This window comes from Ambystoma mexicanum, chromosome 9 (assembly GCF_040938575.1).
Source record: "Ambystoma mexicanum isolate Mex_15411 chromosome 9, UKY_AmexF1_1, whole genome shotgun sequence".
NCBI lineage: Eukaryota > Metazoa > Chordata > Amphibia > Caudata > Ambystomatidae > Ambystoma > Ambystoma mexicanum.
The window spans coordinates 627172916-627198103 of NC_090931.1; the positions used below are offsets into that span (position 1 = coordinate 627172916).

Below are 25188 nucleotides of genomic sequence, written 5' to 3' on the forward strand. Positions count from 1 at the left end.
GAAAAGCTAACTCTAGGGAGGGAGAAGAGTCTGTGCATGTAAGGGCACTATTGGCAGCCTTTTGTAAAGTAGAATATACTCAAGGGTAGAGAAGGGACTGTTCAATAATGCAAAGGTTGCCTGTCGATATCCCCCTTGAATATGAAAAAGAGACAACCTTGAGGAATCAAAGACTGCCCTGGATCAGTGTGGACAAGTGTGTCCACTGTAACCCACACCATGCCTGAGAAATAGAATGTCATCCCTTGGCAAAGATATACCAATTTCACTGTATGAGCCTTAACACTTAGGCCCTGCTTGCCGAGTCCTTTTTGAATGAGGATCCCTTCCAGTTTAGCTCTGGTCTGTGCGTGTCTTACCTCTGGCCCTGGCACTTGGCACTCTTCCTCCAGCCCTGCCGCGAGACATTGGTTGAACAGCAGACAGCGGCTTCTCCCCCCTAGGAAAGAGATATATAGTTTTGCAAAGAGCAACACAGACATATCACACACATTTCATATTCGAAGACCTGAGCCTAAGAATCAAAATAGGACAGCCTCACTAGAACAGAGTTATGCCACACCCTTTCCCTATCTGTGAGTCCTGACCTTGGGAGGAGAAACAGTTGGCCATCCTTAGCAGAGAATGATGTCCCATAACCCCCCTATCAAAGTCCCAAGGCCTGTCCTGACTGTTAGAGGAGCCAAGCACTCTATCTCTACACTGAACACCTGAAGCTGAAAGAAGAAAAGGGTTGTCCTCAAATTATGCTTGCGGCCTTGATAAACATTCAGAGCTCCTGAAACATTTTGGCACAACAATTGTCCAGACTGGCAATCAGATGCCCCATTACTGTCCAAGTACTCCCTACCACAGGGCCCAGCACTGTCCCACTACCTCCTCCTCTGTAGTTCATTGCTTAAGCACTAAAGTTAACCTCCCAACGTTCAAACTGCTTAACCCACCAAAGATCTTTAAATTTCATCTAACACGTACATATCAGTCCTGCCCTATAAATAATGTAGCATAGGCAGCTCAAACAATCTTTCTCGGCACAAGCACTGGAAAACAAAAAATTAACAAATACTTCTCTCACTCTAGGAATGATATCTAAGAACTTCATGCCTGTTATTGTTGCATTTTCATAAAAAGGTCAATGCAAATCCCAAGCAGCTATCAAGCTATCAGCCAACCCCCAACACATACTTCAGAGGAAAAATGTTGTATTGTGAGGTGATGAATAGAGTCCATAGCGCAGGGTCTACTTCATGAATGCCAATTAAAGTTCAGTCCTACCACAGAACTGTTAGGATTTGGGATGGACGCTCGCAATGCCGGTCCCGGACCCCACTCTGACCTGCTTCTGTGTCGGGTTCCTGCCCGCGATGCAGGTCTCCGGGTGCCTTCCTGCACCAGCGCCGCTTGCCCTGGTGACTGTGGGACACCAGACGCCGTCCCTAGGATTCCTTCGTCTCAGGTCATGTGACCTACCAAACCACTGGGTCATTTCCTCTATATGACGGATATTTAAGCACAAATACAGTATAAAACCGAGGAAGACGCAGAGCAGCACCGTTCTCGCAAAGGTTGCATCTTTTAAGGGCAGAACCCATGCATTCAGTGAATTTGACTAATTCAGGTATTTATTAATAGGTATTTAGTTAGGGCCTGGATCAGTCATTGAAGATCCAGTTAGGAGTTTATCATTTCTAGGTAAGGACATTGCTTCATTGTTTTCTAGTATTGGCATATGTCTTGTACCCTACTCTATATGTCTACAACCTAATTCCAAAGTTTCCTCTGTAACTCCTGAATTACATCACTTCTTGCTTCCCGAAGGGGTGTGTCAAATTGCACTCCTGCCTTGGGCGATTCATCACAACGGTTGTTATTCCAATCAGTGGGTCGCATTCCCTTGGGTGGGGGCAGCACAGCATCTGGACTTCCAAGGGACATCAGAGCCATCGCAGATCTGATAATCCTGACAGATTGCGAGAACCTATTTTCCCTCCTGAGTTATGGACGCTGTGTTGAAAGATTTAGCTTCAGCAGTGCAGAAACTGCAGGTAGAGATGGCTACATCTTGCCAGGAGAATGCGGTCCTATTTCAATCCATAACAGCTCTGCAGAATTCTGTGGACCATTTGCCCAAGAAGACTATGACTGTTAGTTCCCTGTGGGGTGTTGCAGGGGGTACGACTTCTCGTTCTGATGGGAAATCCATTATTGCCCTAGCTACTCAATGGGCTCCCATTGCCGCCCCTAATATTCCATCACCTCCCATGCCCCCCAAATATGGAGGGGATCCCAGAGGCTTTCAGTCCTTCATGACCTTATGTCGAATCCACTATCTTAATAGACTGCAGCTATATGCTTCGGACCAGGCTAAGGTATCATTTATTTTGCTTAATTTAGCCACACCCTACGTAGATGAGAACAGCCCTCTTATGAGTGATTAGGATCGCTTCCTCGAGGCCTTCCATAACATGTTTGACTGTCAGTATATGGTCCAAGCAGTACAAGAATTAGTTATTGGACATCAGGCAAGGAAACAAGGATCTTGTTTTCTATATATCTTTCTTTAAGAGTCTTGTTACACAGGCTAGATAGCCAGAAGATGCCCAAATAACCATATTTGGTAGAGGTGTGAAGGAAGATCTCAAGGTTGCTCTTAGTCAAGTTGTAGAACTCCCTGTCACTCTTGCAGACTTTCTTTCCATGTTATTAGGATAGACCAGAGAGCATCAGAAAGAAAGGGAGAGCGAAGAAGGATGGAATTTAGAAGGACTACTTCTCGATGGGAGAAGGATACTCCTTTCTCTGAGACTGAACCAATGCAGTTAGGAAGCACCTGAGGGCCAGTACCACCTGATGAAAGGGAAAGACGTAGACGATTAAACCTTTGTTTCAATTGCAGAGACCCAAAGCACTTGGTAAAAGAATGCCACAAAAGAACCCCATCTATGCAGGAAAACGCCCAAACTCATCCTCAATAGGTAATCTTCAGACAAGTTCCATAAAGAATGATTCCCCCCATGAGTTATGTCAGATTATGCCGATCCAATCCACTCATCTGTTTATTCTGGTGGAATTTAGTGTAGAATACAGTAAATGGGAAGGGGATTTGGCACTTATCGATAGCAGGGCCACAGGTAACTATAGATCCCGCCTATGCCCATAAACAGGCATTCCCATTAGTGCACAAAACACAGAGTGAGCCTATCTTATCAGTAGATGGATCTCCGCTCATCTCAGGACCTATTGCTTTACACACCAAACCCATGACATGCACCTCTTTTCATGGGGAATGTTTGGCATTCGACGCCATAGCAGCACCTCATCTCCAGATAATTCTGGGTACACCCTGGCTTAAGTACCATAATCCCGTCATCGATTGGAGAAATCAGAAACTCACCTTTTAGGGCAGTCAATGGGCCTCCTTGCAAGTTTGCCGGTACAGTAACAACAGTGCCGGTAAGCTACTGGCACCGTTGTTACCAGACCGGCAAACTACGAGTTCTGTGAGTGGGTGCCTTTCAGCCCGCCAGGTCTGACCTGGAGGGCGGAACGGCACCCGCTCGCAGACCTCGACTGATGCACCGGCACCATTCATGAATGGTGCCGGTGCATCCGTCCTCCCCATTCCCATTGAGTCCAATGGGACTCAATGGGAATGGGGAGTAATTTTCCGGGCGCCCGGCAATGGGAAATTACTGGGACCGCCGGGGCTGTAATGCCCCTGTAATTCCTCATTGCCAGGTGCTGGAAAAATGTGCACGTTCGGCGGCAGCCTGCCGGTTTTACCGGCATGGCTACCGCCGAACTTGTAATGAGGCCCAATGTTCTAGCTCCTGCACCCAGTCATTGGGGCTCATTACGGGGTTGTGGTAAAACACGCCGGTTGGCAGCAGTTTACTGGCAACCCTGTTAAACACTTACCGCCAGTGGATTTCCCGGTGCCACAAGCGGCAGCGGAAATGGTAAAGTCCCCCTTTCCACAGAGTTGCATAGGACTCCATGGAAATAGGGTTACTGAAGCAACGGCATTGTGCTAACTGTTCCGATGCTACAGTGACAACCATGCCGGTAGGGGCCTGAAAACCTGGCAGGTCAGGCCTGCCGGGGGATCCGTGGCCCCTACCAGCATTGTTGTAGTATGGCGGTCTGGAAAGGGTGCCAGTACGTTGCTACCTGCACCCTTATTTCCGGACCGCCATACTTATAATGAGGGCCATTGATTCCATTACAAACTACACGTCCAACCATGACCCTTCCAGTCATCAGATTCCCGTCTCCTCAACATGCCTTGTTTACACTGAAATAAATACCCCCAGAATACCATGAATATCTCAATGTATTCGATCCCAAAGAAGCAGATAATCTCCCTCCCCATCGAGACATGACTGTCGCACTGACCTAATACCAAACTCCAAGATTACCTATGGAAGGATCTATGCCTTGTCTGAACGGGAAAACCAAATCCTTAAGGACTATATCGATAACAACCTTCGAAAGGGCTTCATAAGAGATTCGACTTCCACTGCAGGTGCACCCATCGTCTTCATCCCTAAAAAGGATGAAGATGAACTTCAATCGTGTGTAGGATACCGCCAATTGAACGCCAAAACAGTCAACTATCGCTTTACTCTCCCCCTCATACAGGTACTACTGGATCAGGTCAAAGATAGTCATATCTATACCAAAGTTGATTCAAAAGGCGCATACAATTTGGTGCGCGCCATGGAAGGTGAAGAATGGAAAACCGCTTTTTGCACCAAATCGGGGCATTCAGAATACCTAGTTATTCCTTTTGGGTTATGCAATGTGCCAGCAGTTTTTCAATACTTCTACAATAATATCTTTCGTGACATTTTCCGACATATCCGTTGTAGTCTACCTGGACGACACTCTGGTCTCAATGTTCTACACGTCAAAGAAGTGCTACAGCGTTTATGAAACCATTGCTTGTATGCTGAACCAATTAAGTGTTATTTCCATCATCCCATAATCACCTATTTAGGATAGGTCTTAACACCTGAAGACATCGAAATGGATCCCAGGAAGGTGTCCTCTGTTTTGGATTGGCCTCATCCTCGTTACGTTAAAGAACTACAGCGATTTATGGGATTCTCTAACTGTTATAGGTGGTTTATTCCCAATTATTCTGAAATACTCATACCCCTCAGTAGATTGTTAAAAAAGGGAGTCAACTATGTTTGGACTACAGAGTCGGCGAAGCCTTTCAATCATTAAAAAGCAAATGCACTCCAGGTCCAGTGCTTAAGCTCCATAGATCCTAACGTGAGACAGATGCTTCTAATTTTGCATTTGGATCTGTATTTACTCATCCCGATCCCAAAGAAACCCATCCTATTTTCTATTTTCTCACACCTTTGCCCTGGCTGAGAAAAACGACAGTATCTTTGGAAAAGAATTAATAGTCATAAAAAATGTGTTTTTGACCTGTTATTTGACCATAACATCACAGTTTTCACTGAGCAGCGGAATTTGGGTTTCCTCAAAACAGCTAGATCCATGATTCAATGCCAGAACCGTTGGATACATTTCTTTTCAAGATCCGACTCGATAGTGACTTTTAAACCAGGACATCTGAATACCAAAGCTGATGCCTTACCCTAATCCTATCGGATAGATGAAGAAGAAACGGAAAGAGTCATCAGTCCAGAATGGATCAAAGGAGTTCTGAATCCCCTCTAATAACCATATGAAGGAACCCTCAAGAACAGTTATGATGCCAACGAAGTCCAACAATTTCTTCGGTGGACCCCCAAAATACAGAGAAACAGGGATTACTGTTACATAATAATAATATTTGGGTACCCATGAGAGAAAGTTAGGAGACCTTATTGTCTTGGCGTCATGACCTACCCGGAGAAGGTCATTTTGGATTAAGAAAAATCCTTGAAAAACAATGCTGTTTCGTTTGGTGGAAAACTATGCAAGAGGATACGACATAATATATCCAAGGATGTCGAGTTTGTGCTCGAGCCAAACCCTCTCGACGGTGCCCTTCTGGATTATTAAGACCCCTTCCCATACCTGTTCTCTCAATTTTATCACTGGTCTTCTTCCTGACAACGGACATACCACCCTTCTAACTATTGTAGACTCCTTTACCAAGATGGCACATTTCGTTGCCATGAAAAAAGGTACCATCCGCTCCTGTCTTTCCCATTATTTCATTCATCATGTTTTCCGATTTAATGGACTCCCTAGAATATTGATAACGGACAGAGGAACACAATGAATTCCCTCATTTTGCAAAGAAACTTGTAACCGCCTCGGTTTCCAACTCAGGTATCCTTAAAGTTGCCATTCCCAAACTGATAGACAAACGAGACAACCTTACTACCGCTAGCTGACTACTCATACGACTCCTACCATGTTTCTCTTGGTGATTCTCTTTGTCATGCCTCATACGGTTCCCATCCTATGCCTCTTCCTATGCTGTCATCCTTTGACCACAAAGTTCCTTCAGTAAAAGAACACTTTTGTTCAATCTTGATGGGATTACAGACTAGCAGAAAACATTTATTAGCTGCTCAAGATAATGCCCGTCGTCATGCTGATAAAATACAATCTCCTGCGCCATCGTATAAACTTCATGATTTAGTATGGTTATCCACAGAACATATCAAAATCCCTGGGTGCACTAAACAGTTTAAACCTAGATATATAGGACCCTTTTCTATTTCCTGTATAATCAATCCCGTTGTTATGGAACTAACACTACCCATTCATTACAGGATACACCGTTATTCCATGTCTCTCTTCTCAAAACTGCTAATGTATCCCAAAGGTACTCTCGTCAGTTAACGTCCGCCCTTCCTGCTGTAGGACCCCAGGTCCTACAGGAAACGTTATGGGATGAAAAAACATTGCTGGGTTCCCCATCGTCATGTCATGGCTCCCTATCTCACTAAAAGGTTACATAAATTGTTTCCATTAAAGCCAAGCTGTGTATCTGCTCCCTCACAGTCTGGTGGGAGAGGGATTGGAGGGGGGCATGCTGTTAGGACCAGGGACGGTCGCTCGCCACGCCTGTTCCCGACCCCACTCTTACCTGCTCCTGCGATGGGTTGACTTAACCGGGATGACCACAGGCAGGAGACGAGGTGGTCACTGGAGGAAACAGAGTACTAAGCGAGGTTGAGGCAAAACTTAATGAAGATAGAGGGTATGCTTGGAGGGTCAGTCTGCAAACCCTCAGGAATAAAACTAGTGCTTAACTAGCACGAGGAACTAACGCAGTCAGACCTCTACTGACACTTAGCATTTACTGGGAGTATCTGCTTGTGAAACCTGGAGGTAGAACCGTGGTGTAAGAGACATAGCAAGACGAGACAACACCAAGCTTCCTTTTTCAACACAGGAGCGCCCCATTTTGGTTCCCATGGAAAATACAGCTAAAGTAGAGACGTGCAATGTGAGATATCCCACAACCAAGAAAACAGCAGACGAAGTAGATTCTATATGATATGATATGGCATTTGTAACATGCCTATATACAAGTGTTTCAAGGCGCGGCGAGGCAAGGAAGGGGGAACAGAGGGAGGACAGAGACAACAATCTTACTAGGCCAAGTTACATTGAGATGGTGCAAGTGCAGGGGGGGGAGGGGAAAAGTGTCATGGGATCAAAACAATAACAAGAAGTGCGGCCAGCAGGTGGCAGGTGCAAGGGTAAGTGCAGACAGCAGGTGTCCAAAAGTGCAAGTATGGGGACTGTACGGTTACAGATTGTCAACCTCAGAGTCGTCGGTATCGGTCTCGAAGTCCCCTTCTTCCTCCTCACCTGAAGATATGGAATCTGGAGATGGTATCTTCTTCATTCCCCTGACCCTGTAGTCCTTTTTTTATGCAGATAAGGACTACCACGGAAGGAAGCCACTGCGACTGCAAGGAATCAGCACGGCCAGTGACCTCGCTTTCGGAGTAGCCGAAGAAACAGGCGAAAAAGCCTCCAGGCACAAAAAAAACCTTGATGCGATGGATGAATGCAGCGATGTAAAGATCTATGATGGTAGGTAAACCCTTTCGGAGAGCTCTTGAAGGGTGTCTTATCCAGGTCTGGTTGTAGGATAGAGAGTCCAGAGATACAGGGAGCAGTGAATATTTCTGAAGAGATAGATAAGTTCCCAAAGAGTGTAACACTAACAAGAGGGAAAGGATAGAGGAGAAGGCACAATCAGGGTGAAACCTGATCGTAGAGTAAACAAGGCTGAGTAGCGAAGCCAAGATAAGGAAAATGAACATCGCCAGGAGGGAGAGAAGGAGGGAGAGAGAGAGAGAGAGAGAGAGAGACCGACCGGGGGGGGCAGGGAGAGCACCGCCATGGTACACAGAGAGAGAGAAGAAAAACACACTGTAAGTCAAAGGGACAAGGAGTAACAAAGCGGAGCGCCACAAAAGGAGAAAACACTAGTGTATCGACCCCAAAGTGAAAACGCTAAGGGTCGCAACGCGCCAGCCACCGGGAGGGAATGCAATAAGAACCTCCTGGCGGTGGCCATCTTGGTGAAAAACTAGTCTGCGTCGAAAGAAACGGCGAGAAACATGATGGCACAAATCAATGGAGGCAGACTCTCCATTGATTCCATAAGCGCCAACCTCCAGGGCGCGTGACACAGATACAGACCCAAGTGCAAGGGTTAACTGGAGGCAGTGCGAGTGTTCAACTGGGCGGGCAGGGACGTGGGCCCGAAATCAGAGGGTAGCCAGGTGACCAGTGACAGTGCAGTATCAGACAGGAAAGCAGCACGGGAGAGGAAGAGAGATGACAGAAGCAAAGAGGTAGGTCTTGAGGTGCTTCTGGAACCGGAGATGGTTCTCCTCAAGTTTCAGAGAGGCAGGGAGGCTGTTCCAGAGGCAAGCCCCAGCCCAAGAAAGTGATCTACCACTAACTCGTTGCTTGGAGAAGCGACAGACCCTGAGGGAGTTGGAGGTGGAGGCGGGAAGAGCCAGAGTAGGAAGGTGTTTACGAAGAGAGAGTTGGAGGTATTGAGGACCCAAGCCCCAGAAGGCCTTGTGGATAATGCAGAGGGTCTTGAACTTAATCCTTGCAGGCACTGGGAGCCAAGGCAGATATTTCAGTGCTGGAGAGATGCAATCCCTGGGCTTGAGGCCAAGGACAAGTATGCAGTCCTTTTCTGGTTGAGTTGCAGAGGGCGGAGCGTAGAAGCAGGCCTATTTAGGAAGAGGCTGTTGCAGTAGTCCAGACTAGAGAGAACCAGAGCTCTAGAGACAATGAGCTTCTGGGTGAAGGAGAGGAAAGGAAGAATACCTCTGAGGAGGTGCAGCTGGTAGTTTGACTTCTTCGAGACAACAAAGATGTGAGGAAAGAAGAGAGTGTGGAGTCGAAGATGACCCCGAGGTTGTTAGCCTTACAGGTTGGAGCAGGAGGAGGGCGAAGGGAGGCCGGCTAGGGAGTGACAGGAAAGAAGGGTGCAGGTGTGCCGATGAGGAGAATCTCTGTCTTACTGGCAGAGAACGTTGGCGGCACACCACTCCTGGATAGCAGACAGACAATCAGAGAGGAGAGAAGGAGAAGAGGTGGCAGAAGGGAGCCTGAAAACGAGCCGAGTGTCATCCGCATGGCACTGAAAGTTGGAGCAGAGAGCGGCAATGCGGTGGGCGAGAGGTGCCAGGTATTGGTTGAACAGCAAGGGAGAGAGGTTAAACCCCTGGGGAACACCACAGGTAGAGACTGAGAAAGGAAGGACCCAAATTGGACCTGGGAGGGTCGATCACAGAGGAACGAGGTCAGCCAGGCCAGGGCCTGTCGGTGATACCCAGGTTATCACAGAGACGATTAAGCAGGATGGAATGATTGACCGTATCAAAGGCAAAAGAGAGATTGAGTAAGATGAGGACAGAGGGGAGATTAGAATCAAGGTTACAGATCAGGTCTTCACGGATGTTCAGGAGAACAGTTTCCGTGCTTCTGGCTGCTTTGAAGCCAGACTGATGGTCATGGAGACAACCAACAGGTTCAGTGTGAAGATTAAGCTGGGAGATGGCCAGCTTTTCTAGGAGTTTGCCCAGGAAAGGAGTGATGGAGATCGGGTGATAGTTAGCCAGGCAGGAGGGGTCGGCTGAAGTTTTCTTGAGAAGAGGGTGCATAAGACAGTGCTTCAGGGGGGAAGGAAAGGCTCCAGTGGAGAAGGAGTGGTTGCAGAACCAGCCAGGGCAGGAGCGAGGGTGTCAATGTCGTCCTTGATGGTTTTGGAAGAACCTGTTAAGACGAGACTTTCATAGATCAGACTTGTCTAGATACCTTGTCAAGGGAGAACAGAGGAAAGGAAGAGAAAGAGGGACACGAGGTGGCCACAGGGGGGCCGCAGGTAGAGAAGAGAGTAGAGGGGGGAGGAGGAGGAGAGGACGAGGGGGTGAACAGGATGTCCTGGATTTTAGAGATGAAATGATAAGCCAAGGCCGTGCAGAGGGCCTGGGAGGGGACAGGAGAGGTAGAAACTACAGCAGGATAGGCCAGCTCCTTGCAGATTTTAAAGAGTTTGGCCGAGTTGTTAGATGCTGCAGAGATGCGGGCTTGGATGTGGGCTCTCTTCTTAGTGTAGACCGAGAGCTGGTATTGCCTTTGGAGCAGGCGGCAGGTCAGTTTGTCAGAGGATGCGCAGGAAGCTAACCATTTCCTCTCAGCCACCCTGTACTTGCGTTTGAGGGTGACGAGGTCAGAGTCATACCAAGAGTTGCACTTGGCTTTGGGATTCAAGCGGATCCTCATGACAGGGGTAAGAACATCAAGTGTCCAGTTAAAAACACCTGAATGCCACCTCAGATGGCTATGCAGTGGAGATGGTCTGCTACAGGAATGAAGAGGTTTTGAATCCTCCTCAGTTTGAGGAAAACCGAGAGTTCCCGAAAGGTTTGGGCCGCCAGGCATACATAACCTACTAAAAACCAAGAGGAAGATACCACCGGGGAATAGATTTTATAATAGTCCCAACCACCCACGGCAGTGGAAACAAACTTTGAGAAAACAAAAATGAGGAACAGACTTGATATATGCTCCAGAAAATGTATGGGGGACCTTCACTGTATCATGACTGGAGATGCCAACTTCGAACTAGGAGAATTATGTTACAAACCCTTGGAAGAGCCCAATCAGTCACAATCCCAACTAGTAAAATGATAACACAGATTTCATCCAAGACCATAGCAGAATCTAGACTTGTCTACATATGAAGACCTGAATTATACAGGGTAAATAGCAGTTTCCAATTTGGTGTTCCATAATGAGATATCTGCTTTAATGGACTGTTGATAAAGTGCCCTTCAAACAGATCTTGACTATCCATGCAAAGGACGACCCAAGAACAAGATGATCATTCATTGTGTGCATGGAAATGCACAAGATTAACCAGGCATTTGAATCTGGATGCAATATTACAAAGGAAGTATATCTGCTTGAGGTTCCCCTCATACCCACACTATCAGAAAAGTTGAACAATGGCACTAATTTGGCCCACTATGATCAGTGCTTTAACAAAGCTAGACAAACTTACCAGAAGGGGATTCTCTTACGATGTGCTAGTTTGCGGTTTTATCCCTATGGTGACTCAAACTATCTAGCCCAATTTTTCGGCAATCAACGACAGATAACCAGTCCAGAAGACACCAACGTAACAGAAATTCTGACTAGGATAAACCAGAAAGAAAGGGAGGGAGTATGTAACTAAATGACCTCCCGAGTGTTATCACAAGTATCGGGCCGTGATAGCAAAAGGTCCTCGAAGCCAGGGCGGAATCTTGAGGCCACATCCCAATAACATGTTATCCAGGGCATTTGGAGAACAAACATGAGCCACATCTTCCAGAATTCCTCTCTCACAGAGGAAAAACCTAACACAGAGCAGGGTCTGGAAATTCAGATGCAAATCCAAGGGAAGGATGACTATGGGGAACCACTAATCAGTTCAGAAAAGAAACTTCCCCCACTCGAAATAGAACAGTTCTGGGATCCCCACAACTCTCTACCATTTAACACCCAGGATGACATGAACAACAACTCTTCGCTGTGCAACAACCAGGCACATAGAGAGGACTCCACTTGCTTCCCCACAGTACAGGGAGATTTAAAGAAAGGGAAACTATTGTTTTCCCTACAGCTGCAACACTAGTAAAAAGAGCCTTCTGCAGCAAACATCCTCATTAAACCAATGGAAGAAACACAGACACAACAAAGAATACTGGAGAAATGTTTCTCCAAACTCTCAGTACAATCAAAGAATAGTATGGCTCATAAACTAACTTGCTGGTTGAAAGGGACAGCCAGAGTGGACTCCAAGAAGGGGAAGTCCAGCACCACCATAGTAGCTTGCAGCTCCGTACAATAAAATAATCCAAAATAGTGGTTGTCATACTCAAAGACGTTTATCCCACACTCACGACCACAAGGAATCCCTGCCACTGACCATGGTCAGATAGAACACCTGAGCTTTCCATGCACTCACAGTGAAGCTATTCCGTCCAAGCCCTTTACAAATGCCAGATCTCAAGACAGCAGTGCAATTGTGTTTTGGAGTGCAGAGTTCTTAAGTTGTAACAGCTGGAGAAGTGTTATATAAAGGGGTGAGGAGGAAGCAGCCTGTAAGACCTTCAAAGTGGAGGAAGGTGAAATGAAAGAGAAAATATTTAGAGGGGAAGAATGTGGAGTTAAATCAACAAGGTCGAGGTATCTTTACCAAAGGTAATATCCAACTATTCTTGCCACTTGCCTGCTTCAAAGGGTCTTTTTTCTTTAGTTATCAGTTTTTATACTGAGATCTCAATTCGTGCAATTTGTCTCTATTTGATTGCTGTGCTTTCTTGAGCTCTAAAAGGAGTGCTTTTGCTGCTCTGCAATCTGTAAATTAGCATTTGGCATGCATAATGGGACAATAAAAACAAAAAAAAGTTCCATCTCTGGTTACCAGGGGGTTTACAACCACTATCAAATCTTCATACTACTGTTTAATCTTTTTATTGCTTGGGAGATCAATACCTTAGAGTTCCTCTATATAAGGTGAGATACTGTTATAAATCTGTGGTAACATATTTTTCTCCTCCAGCTTCGCCCCACCTATTCTGCGTTTGGTGTGCCCAGATATATCTATGCCTACATTTCTGCCCCTTTTAGAAGGAACAGTCATTTTCCAAACCTCATTACATCACTCAAGGAAAATTGGGGGATAGTCACTCTCTAGCACTTGTGGGGATGGTACTAAATGCGAGTCCTTTTTTGGATTAACCAAAAGTCAATATTAGCTGACATCTTCCCCATCACAAAGGCTGGACGAACTGGTGGATCTTTTCTTGCCCAGCCATGACAAACTCTAAATTCCAGACTATACAGAGTATGCGCTACCTCCACAGCTAATCTATGGGTCCTTTTAGGTCTTTCTGCATCTAATTCTGGGATATCCCAGGCCGAGTACTCATCTTCTAATAAGACATTCAAAGGGGTTCAAATTGTATATTGAGATCCCCGGACAAATAATTCAGTAGTTCAACTTTCAGCTTTATGCCAGTGAAATTCACCTCTCTGTAATAGCATCCATTCTGCAAACATATGTTAAATATTATGGTTACATAATCAGTGCCCATATCTATATGGACATCACTTGAGCCAGTCTCCACTACCTTAATTTCCAAATTAAGGGAAGAGTCGACACAAGTCAAGTATATATTATCTACCTGTGAAGAAGTGAGCTGACTTGGGATATAGGAATTCTGCAACTAATACACTTGAGGGAGGTATATTGTGAGGGTGCACAGAAATAGTTCCAAAAACAAGTGGCAGAAGCTGGAGAGCTTTGTTCCTTTGTTTACTGCTCACACATTGCTGAACCAATAGCCTGCACCTAGACCTACCTTGCATTCAGCCCTGGAACGTGTGGCAAAGTCCCCTGTCTAGCTCTGGGGACACTTATTCTGTGAACTAAGGGGCCGGGTACCTCCCTGGGCTAATGGATAATGAACACAGAGAAGGTATGGAGAGGATCACCTGATCAATTTCACTTAATTACCACCATCGTGCCGGGGACGGTCACATGTGGTACATAAACAGCACTGGCCCTTTAAATATACTGTGTATGATTATAGGAGATTGTGCTAACAAAACAACAGGTGCTGCGGACCCTGTAATGTGGTAAACACAGAAAAGTAAACTTGCCCAGAACTAACATAATCGGAGCAGACAACAGGAACACAAAGTCACTCAATTGGGTTTGTGGTAAGAGCAGAAGCAAACTCTGACCCGCTACAGTGGCACAACGGTCAGGCGAATGCATGGACAAATGAGATTTGTTAATCGAAGGTGGTGGACCCAGCTTTTAGAGTCCTTGCCCATGTTAGAAGGCAGAACTGGGCACGGATATCCCACACGCCTAAGACAAAATTCCCATTTATGAAGGGACAATGGCAAGCAACGATTAATGACTGAACACATCTGCAGGGTGTTTACCACGGTCCATCCATGGGTAAGGAACACCACATGATAAAAGGCCAAACCTGGGAGATAAGAGTGTAGGGTTTTGAAGTCGAGGTTGTGGCAGGAGCTTGGAGCACATTCCTGTCGGACAGAGGAGTTTATGAAGGGAGTTTGGAGGGACCGAGATGGGACGTGAGAGGGGAGAAGAAGTATCAGAAGGAGGTTTGAATTGAGCACCAGGAGTAGATGGTAAAATAACATCTAAGGGAGCTTGGAGTAGGAAATCAGGAGGAGGAGATTAAAGCGTAGGAAGAGGGGCTTGGAGTTGAGCCTCAGGCAGATGTGGTGAAGCAATAACAGGAGGATATTGGCATTCAGGATCACAAGGTGGTTCAAGTAGAACATCAGCATAAGGTACAGGAAGCTGGCAAGGTGGTATATAGAAAAAGCAAAAGGCTTACAGAGGGCACATCTAGCCCATGAAAAGGAGTTTGGATATGTCCCGATATATGAAGGTGTGGATCCCATTGTGGAAAGAAGAACATGCGTGTGGTGTGGCATCCAGGAAAAGAACAGTTGTAGGGGGGTACGGAAGAGACAGAAAGCCAGGACCTTAAGACAGAGAGGTGGTAGAAGGCTCAGGAGCCTGCCAACATCAACTGAGAGGGGTATGTCTGGTTGGATCCACTGGGAAACACAAGAAAAACTCTAAAGGTCTCAGTAGGTGCTAGCAGGGGTCCAACACATCATGAGCTATCTACAACTACATAGGGGTGTTGTATCCCACTGTTAAGACCAAATTCCAAATTCTGGGGCGGTGTGACGGGACCATTGGCATTAAGAATGTGAATGACTGAGGAGGGGAATCCTCGAGAACCCAAGAATCTTGAGGACAAGGATTTGTGTTTCCATTAATTTCTTTTGGGAGAAAGAGACACATGGTTGTTCTGTTGGACTTAATGTACTAGATTCTATCTGAATAGCGGCGATGAAGCTATTCTGACCATTCCAGGGAGAGCATTGGGGTTTGAGTCAATTCAGTATTCAGTAAGGGCCAGGTGTGGAAGAAAGACCAAACAACCTTACCCAAGATTGGGTTTGAGTGGGAGATCTATTTGTGTTAATGCCTAATTTGCCAGTTGTTTGAGTAAAATCAGAACTAGGAAGAATACAGAGAATAGAAAAAGGAAAACCCTGCTTGATCTCGTCTATTGGGCCATGTCCCGGTCATGATAAACTATTTACTGCTCGCATATCGCCAAACTTATACTGTGTACTTGGACTTGCACTGCGATCAGTCTTGGAACTATTTACTGCCCATATATTGGCGAATCGACATTCTACAAACAGACCAGCCTTACGCTCTGCTCTGGAAATAACTACAGCCAGTGCATTGCTGAACACACAGGTTGCACAACAATCTGCCTTGGACTCAACCCAGAAACTGTCTGTTGTCCGAACATTGACAAAACAATTGCTTACTCACAGTCTTGCCCAAAGCTCACGTTGGCACCCATTACACCAGTCTGTAGATCTGACTTAAGGTGTTCATCCACATGCCATTACAGCGGTCCCTTCAGACTTTGTTTTTGGCATCAACTCCTTGACTAGGGACTTGGGACTTACCTTTAAGGAGGGTGTACATCCTGTATGGGAGCGAGGGGTCCTCAGGCCCCCTCGCGTCGTACGCTCCTCAGTACAAAGCTTGGACCACGTTCCTCTGGTAGTGGGATTGCCCCTTGCCCTTATGTAAAGTTAACCACGGTTAACTACTGCATAGATGGGACTACTGAGCAGGACACGGGGCATCCATCTTTTGTGCCCCTTTTCGACTCCATCTTGGGTAAACAGGCCTCACTGCGATAGTACAGCAATGCTCAGCTTCCTTTCCACCGCAGCAGCCAAGGACAAGGACACACACACACAAGGCGTGCAGGCAGCTGCCTGGCCCCCACCCTTGCACTCCCCCTGCGAAGGAAAGCTCTGCGCTTCCATTCTCACGCTGAAGCTGGAGAAAGTTGCAACAATCAATATGCTACAGTTTTCTTCCTCTGAGATCACTGTTCGTCTGAGAACCGGCATGTGAACCAGGATGAGCTAAGCACTTTCTGCTCGATTCGTCCTCATAAACGTGTAAGCCACTCACCCCCATTAGAACAATTTATTGCCATCCTGACCCTGCACCCCCTGTAAGGTATTTCTTTCAAGTGCCAGACCCTCGCCTGTGCTGCGAAACCCACCCAATACACTCCTTACTAACCTTAAGCATTTTAATTACTATATATGTTTTTTGTACTAATGAGTTTTGAAACCTAGGAAAAGAGGCAAAAACACAGCCTGATTCTTCTACATGCACAATAAGGTCAAGGCCTCCAATTAAAGCCACGAATAACCCAATTGTACTGACAATAATCATTGTGTGTGACTTATGTAGAAATGTGACAAGTAGCATAAAATGTTTTAAATAATTTGTTATTTAGTGTGTAACATATTAGCTTAGGTAGTGACCACAGGGACCGGACCCTGACCTGCGTGGAGCACAAGATGTTTGACGTCCGTCATCTCGTCAGCCACTCAGCCAACCGGAGGAAGAGATGCCACCCACACCTACAGCACCACACCGCCCGGCCAATCGGGTCCATTTAGCATTTTTTGTTAGAGTTACTTTAACTAATATAAATATAAGTGTGATGTAATGAGGGGCTGGAGGGTTTTTTAGGTTATTTCCTAGCTCGAGAAATAAAGCATCCTTTGAACTCTTGCAGCAGGGTCTCAGTGCCTCTTTCCCCGACAAGCGGTTGTGTCAGCTATTTTATTTTCTCTCACACGTAGTAAGCCGGGGAAAGGCACCTACATTTTTGGTGACCCCCGCAACGTGATTTAGAGAGGTGCCTTGAGGCCTGCGCCGCCCGGCAGCGAGATCCAGGGTGCCCCCCAGCAGAACCATCGCCTCCGCAGTTGACCAGACTGTGCACACCAAGAAGAAAGGGTCAAGGGTTCCCGGTTGACGAATACCCGATCGAAAAAGCTGCTCGCCAAGGCAGGCCATGGCTTGGTTGGGGGACGAACCTGAGCAAGGTCCGGCCGTGAGCAGCGACCCTCGGAGTACCTGACTGAACAAGCGGAGTCCCGGTTGCAAAGACCCCAAAGGAAGGTAAGGGGAAATACGGGAAGAAGGGAATTAGCAACAAAGGGAAGGTAGCTAAGAATAGGGTCTGCGGGGGTGACGGTGAGGCTTTTCTGATCTATCCTTTATATGGCCATTAGGTGTTGTAAGAAGTGAAAAGAAGAAGAGAAGTGGTATCCTAGCCCGTAGGTGGTAGAAGGCGGCGCTGCGTAGCATTTGTCCCGACCAAGTGCAGAATAGAGATAAAGAGAAAAATAGTAGGGGTCTCGTGTAGGCTCGGAGTAGTTTTTAGAATATTCTTTTTCCGTGAAGGTAAGAAATCTTGAGATATAATAAAGGTGAAAGAGGTGGGGAGTGAATGCGAAATAGTAGGTAGAATAGGGAAGAAGAAAAAACAGGGACAGTAACGGGAATAGGGAAAGAACAAACACGCGCAGGCAGTGCATGTGTATGTTGCATGATTATATGTTTGTTGGTCTGCTTTTATGTATATATCTTGTTGAACACGCTAAAGTATTTTAATACAAGTAATTTGTGATTGATATAAGGTAAAGCAAAGAAATAAATTGTGAGAGGTGACCAGGTAACACCTCTCAGAAAGCTAATGCGACATATGGTGATTGTGAGCATTGATAAAGAACGTATTATTTCCACATATTGTAACTGACATACCAAGTTAGAGGTGGGAAGAGATTCAAGGGTACCAGAATACACAAGAAAGGAAAAGAAACATTGCCATGGGGGGAGTAACACCACTAGCATATATTTGCCAGCACCTTCCATTATATAGCGACAGGATACAGAAGTATCACGATCAGTGGATCACTGAGATAAAGGGAGACAGGGTCACACCAATTTGGCCAGAAGGAGGATCATTTGACAAAAGAGTGTTGGACCTAGTATCAACACATTTGCTAGCGCGATACAAAGGGAAACAGTAACAGAACCGGAGAGAAGTGTTAGATTTATGGCGAATGTTTGAGGAAGTTGCCCCCACGGCAGAGGTAGGTACAAGCCGAATGACAGAAAAGCAGAAAAACCCTGAAGAAGTAGGCGGGACACCAAAAGGGGAATGCTCAACAACTACAACTGAAAACGAAGTAACAAAAATCTATCCCTTGATGACTAGGCCAGCGGTAGGGTTTAGTGAACCCCTGTATATACCACCCACCGCCACTGCCCAGGGCGGGGCAACAACCCCCGAACCTCCACAATATGACAAAGGAGGCCTGTACGGCCCCACAAGCGCACCTCCTATGGACATAGCACGTTTAACAGGTGATTTGAACCGTCAGCTAGCACACGCACAAATGGAAATAACACGGTTAAGAGCTTTATGTGACTAAGGGCAAATGCTGCCAGGGGGAGGGGAGGTACCCCCGCTGTCACTGGCAGATCTCACACCCCCGATAGGGGCAGCAAGCAATGCAACCCTAGTAGCCTCAGTATCAGGACAATCTATAGCATCGCAAGGGACGTCATCGCAGCAGAGACAAGAACAAGAGTGGCAGTCAGGACAGTTCCTGTTCCAATTGAATAACAAGCCAGTGAGAATTATACGCCCAGATACACCAGAGAGTCAACAAAGTGGAGACCAGGGTGAAAGACAAGGAAGTGAACCCAAGGAAAACTGGGAGGATAATAACGAGCTAGAGTCAGAAATAGAAGAAATATGGGACGATTTAGATGAATACGAAGAGGCAGCTGCCGCAGAGGGTTCCCCACTGCCAAACCGCCGTTACCCAGACACATTATCACCACCATTATGGCAAGGTAGATTAAGACAACGAACAGAGAGGATAGGAAACATACTGGTAAGTAAAACGAAAAAAGGGAAGACGAGCAGAACGGGAAAGAAACAGAAACTACAAATGCCACTGATACATAAAGGAGCAGGTAGGCCAAACTACATTCTGTGGGCCCAAATGGACAAAACCAACTTGTTAAAACTCCTCCCCCCGCTGACGGGAGGGGCAGGTAAGTGGATACATGTATTTGAGAAGAACACGACAGGCGTGCCTTTAGCTATAGGTGATGTAAAAAGTATATTAGTATCAGCAATCGGGGACCAAGCAGACACAATCTGGGAAAGGGCAGGGTTCCCGGGAGTAACGATGAGCTGTGACCGACACGATGGGTCACCATTCAACAATGTTCGAGCACAAGTGTGGGATGCATTGCGGCGTGCATTTAGAGACGTTCCAGATTTACATGCAGTGATGCAGTGCACGATGGAAGAGAACGAGGATCCTGCGCAATTCATTTTGCGAGTTCAAGACTTATGGAGAAGCGAAACTGGTACGGCATGAAATCAATCAACAGCTTTATTCTATTTTATCATTAAAAAGGGGTTGCCGAAAGAGGTGCAGAAGGCTTTGGACAAAATAGCTGGGATCGAAGCCAAAGGGTGGCCTGAAATTCAGAGCATAATTGGACACCACTGGAGGAGGATCAAAGAGAAGGAAAAGGAGGTCACGCAAAAGAGGCTGGCTGACGAAGCAAAATTAGTACAGACGAAATTAGTGAAGGTCGCCGCCATTACTGCCAGTGCAACAGCAGACAGAGGAAACGAAGGAGAGGAAAACGCGGGAGGAAGGCCCGTTGGGATAGCAGCGCAGTGGGTTGGAGAGGACCAAGGACAGTGGAACGGAGAGGAACAGCCATGCCAAGGATCGCAGTGGCAGAACAGGCCGGCCCAAGGAAGAGGTGGGTACCGCGGGCAGAGGGAAGGATACGGAGGAATGGGAAACAGAGGGTATGGTGGGCAAGGACCAAGGGGAGGACAACAGGGGTCGTGTTGGAATTGTGGAAGATGGGGACATTATTCACGAGATTGTAGAGTGCGACCATCAGGATATTTTCAAGGGCAGCAACAACAGCCCATGAACAATGAACAGGGGTGGGGCTGTCCACACCCAGGTAGCCCTTGTGGAGCTCCAATGTGTAGGGGGGGACAACAGGATCAATACTGCTATGACCCCCAAATGCAACAGAGACAGCCAGCCCCACAACAGCATCAACAGCAGCAGCAGCCACAACAGCAAAACGCACTACAGCCCATGGCGAGACAAAACCCAGTAGGGAACATAAACAATAACCCTTTTGCAGCGGCTGCAAACGGTGCCCCTGCACCATTCCGTGGGGTAACGGTCATGGGTGACAATGTTTTTTCAGTGCCAGGTCAGCAAAGATACCAAGACTAGAACAGCCCACAGGGAGCACTTGCGTGTCCAGTCCTATCCACCACACAAAGTGCAAATGAGGAACCACTAGTGGCGGCAGAGATAGGAAACAAGCAGTTTATCTTTATGGTAGACTCTGGAGCAGAAAAATCATGCCTCACAGAAGGGCGGTTTCAGCTCTCGGGAAGAAATTTGGAGACGCAGAGGTTCTCTGGGGCTATTTTAAAAGTTCCTTATACAAAAGATCTTGATGTAACAGTAGGGGGAAAAACAGTGCGTGCACCTTTATTGTATTACGAAGACGTGCCAATCAATTTAATGGGACAAGACTTGCTCAGTAAGTTAAACATGACCATAGCCGTTACTGAAAGAGGAATAGTGTGCTCGACGACAGGGGTATGCCCCGTACGAGCACTCTTGATAATAAGCACGATTACAAAGGAAGTTGCAGTAAGAGGGATTCCCATTGACATGGACATGTTCGTCTATGGAATACATGTATTAGCCCGAGTAGTTCCTGAAATAACACAAAAGGAGTGGAGAATACCATCAGACTTCATATTCCGCCCAATCACACCAACAGATGTAGTGCCAGGCACAATTATATCTATAGACATTGAGGCAGTTCAAGTTTCCAACAAACGTATTGTGGTCATAGGCCTGGACACGCAGGGACGCGAGTGGAGAAGTGTGCTATGCATAGAGCCAAACATAATGCTAAAAGATATAACTGATGAAGAATTGTTTACTGATTACGAAGGGGATGGAGAAATAATAATGGAAATAAGCATACCATGTGACATTATGATCCAATACAGAGAAATACACAACCCACTCATGGCTAACATAAAGGCCCCACCGACAATATTTGAAGAAGACATGGCCAGGGTAGCACCTGAAATTTGGACTACAGGACCACACGATGTGGGATTGTTGCACGAGGTAACGCCCATAAAGATAAAACTGAAACCAGGTGCCCTCCCATCCAGAGTGAAACAATACCCAATATCCAAAGAAGCAGAGGAAGGTATTAGAGAAACAGTGAATGCACTCCTAAGCCAAGGTATTTTTGTGCCATCAACTTCCCCATGGAACACAGCGATTTTTCCGATTAAGAAAGCGAAAGGAGGGGCGTGGAGAATGGTCCAGGACCTCCGCCCACTCAATGACGTCATCCAAAAAGAGTTCCCTTTAGTGCCTAACCCGGCATCAATATTGTGCAGTATACCAAAAGAGGCAACTTGCTTCACTGTCATTGATCTGAAAAATGCCTTTTTCTCTGTGCCAATCACACCAGAGTCGCAGTACCTTACAGCTTTTACATTAGGAAACAGCAGATATGAACATTGCAGACTCCCACAGGGGTATTGCGAGAGCCCAAGCATTTTTAACAGAGTACTACGAGAAGACATTGGCAACATAGATGTAGGGAGCACCATTATACAGTACGTAGACGATTTACTCGTCTTCAGCAAAACAGAAGAAGAGTGTAGAGAAGACTCGATAACACTGCTTAACGTATTGGCTGCCAAGGGATACAAGGTGGACAAAGGAAAGTTACAATACTGCTTTGCGGACGTTGTGTATCTTGGCCAGCAAATATCTAAAGATGGAAAAAGAATACTACCAGACAGAGCAGCGGCCATTCGACACATTATTTTACCAAAAACAGTGAAGGACATGCAGAAATTTCTTGGCATATGTAACTATTGCCGAGCATGGATCCTCGATTACGCAGCATACACACGGCCAATGTTACAAGCACTGAAAGAAGCGCAAAAGAACAGAGCCCCAATAAAATGGACACAGGAGACAATTGCTCAATTCTCTCGATTAAAAGACCTTATTTCAGATGCCCCAGTCCTTGCAAATCCAGATTCTGAAAGGGAATTTTTCCTGTTTTCACACAGCAATGGAACATTAATGACAGCAGTATTGACACAAAAGACATCGCTAGGCCACAAACCATTGGCATAATACAGTGGAATATTAGACCCAGTAATGCAGGGACATTTCGCTTGCGAACAGGCCCTCGCTGCAGCGGCCTTCGCCATTGAGAAAAGTGCCACAATCGTAATGGGATGTTCAGTAACGCTATATGCGGAACACTCGTTATTTGCTATCTTGGAAAGATCAAAATCTACTCTCACGACACAGAGAGCCTCTGCTTATGAAATAATAATATCAAGTCCAAATGTACATGTGGTCAGATGCAAGACAGTGAACCCAGCCACATTCATCACAGAGCCATGCACAACTGAGGATTTACAGGAACACGATTGTAGCACATATGAGGGAGAGGGCGATGACATTCCCAAAGCAAGAGAAAACGCCCTTACAGAAGGAGAAATTTATTTCATAGACGGTCAGCATCCATAAACTCAGAGAAAGGAGAGAAACATGTGGGGATGGCGGTAGTGCGCATGGAAGAAGACACATACAAAGTGATTGTTCAAAAACGCCTCCCTTCACACTACTCTGCACAAGCAGCCGAACTGACCGCACTAATCAGCGCGTTACACACAGCCAAAGATTGTGCCGTGACAATATATTCAGACTCAGCTTATGTCACCACCACAGTTCACTCAGGGCTATCACGGTGGCGAAGGAGAGGGTTCAGAAGAGCAGACGGGTCCCCCGTACAACATGCCACGTTGCTAAATGAACTAATAGAAGCTTTAGCAGAACCATCGGTAGTAGCGGTGGTTAAATGCCAGGCCCATACCAATAACACAGACGCCGTCTCATTGGGGAACGCGGCAGCCGACGCAGCAGCGAAGGAAGCCTCGTACTTCAATAAGACACCAACATCAGAGTATATTGTAAAAACAACCACAGCAGAACAACCAGCAGAAGCATACAGTAATACGCCCATAGCACAATTGATAGGACTCCAGAGAGGGGCCCCACCGGAAGAGCAGGAGTTGTGGGGCAAACGAGGATGTAAACAATCATCCACAGATCTCATTTGGAGACAGGAAACAACAGGCAAGGTAGTGATGCCTGTAGAATTATTAGAAGTAGCATTCTAACAACTGCATTTCCCAGCCCACGTTGCAAAACAACACATTGCCTCAGATATTCAAGAGGATTAGTTTGTTCCTAATCTGCACGAATACTTGTCAAAATTTGTGATTGAATGTACTACATGCCAAACTTACAATTCAGGGATGACATTACGAACTCTCCGTGGCACTTTGCCACGCCCTACAGGTCCATTTAGAGAACTACATATCGACTACGCCGATATGGGAGAAAGATGTAATGGAGCAAGATACTTGATTGTGGTAGTATGCCCTTTTTCATGGTGGGTAGAAGCGGGCCCCTGTCCCCATCCTGATGCAAAATATGCTGCCAAGTTCCTTGTGCGAGAAGTATTCTCACGGTGGGGAATCTGTGACGTGATCCGTTCAGACAACGGCACGCACTTTGTGAATGACCTCTTCAAGGAAGTGACCTCCCTTCTGGGGGTGAAACACAAACTAGGTTCGATTTATCATCCAATGGCCAATGGAGTTGTGGAGAGGATCAACGGGCTGCTCAAAAGCAATTTATCGAAATTATGCAGCACGTTGAAAAACAATTGGGTATATTGTCTGCCCCTAGCACTGTTCCAACTCAGAAATCAACCATGCAAGGATCATCATTTAAGCCTGCACGAAATCGTGACGGGAAGGAGAATGCACACACCGCTCTCCGCTGTTAGGAGGGCGTCTGATGCGCACAGGGCTGCCACATTGCTGGGAGAAGAGTTTAAGGAATACCTAGCACAGCTAACGCGTGCGGTACGCAGCATAGCAAAACAAATTGTTTCACCATTTACTGAAGGTCTAGCAACAGACACCTCCTTGCCGACAGCAGAAAGCCCGGAGGGGCCTTTAATGCCAGGGGAGCATATTTATGTCAGAAATTTTGTAAGAATGTGGAATTCACCAAGATTTCATGGTCCATACACAGTGGTGTACAGCACCCCAACTGCAGTTAAAGTTAAGGGGTTAAAATACTGGGTGCACCTCTCAGACGTGAGAAGGGCACACAGTGTTGCACCTCCCCAAAATGAAACCAACTGTGTGGATGCCATCACTGGCACAGGTTGACATGATGAAAACTGCAATTTAGACAGGGAAAGTATAGGGGAAAAGCAAAAGGTTTTTACATATTTTGTCTCTTTCTCTCTCTCTTTCTTTTCTTCTCATATAAATCGTGTTGTCTTTTCTATTTTTCCTCATTATTTCTATGATAAAATGAAAAGGAATTGTTAAATGCCTAACTGAGTAAAGAAATGAAAAAGAATTAACAATTGCAAATATGTTTCTTTTCATATGACTTAACGAATTTGTCTCGCCCACATAGGTTCAACATGAGCCAATGCGACGAAATGGCTGAGCAGGCTGAAATGTTAGATAGAATTAGGGATGCCACTAGGGCCAGTAGATTAAATAATTTGGA

General features: G+C 46.2%; 1 protein-coding gene across 2 annotated transcripts in view; it reads right to left on the minus strand.

The window, feature by feature from the left end:
- NEK8 (NIMA related kinase 8) overlaps positions 1-25188 on the minus strand; it is a 271322-nt gene that overhangs the window by 183564 nt on the left and 62570 nt on the right. For both annotated transcript variants that reach the window (XM_069615313.1, XM_069615312.1), the window contains exon 6: positions 360-439. In XM_069615313.1, the coding sequence (XP_069471414.1) occupies positions 360-439 (80 nt within the window). The remainder of the gene's footprint in view (positions 1-359; positions 440-25188) is intronic.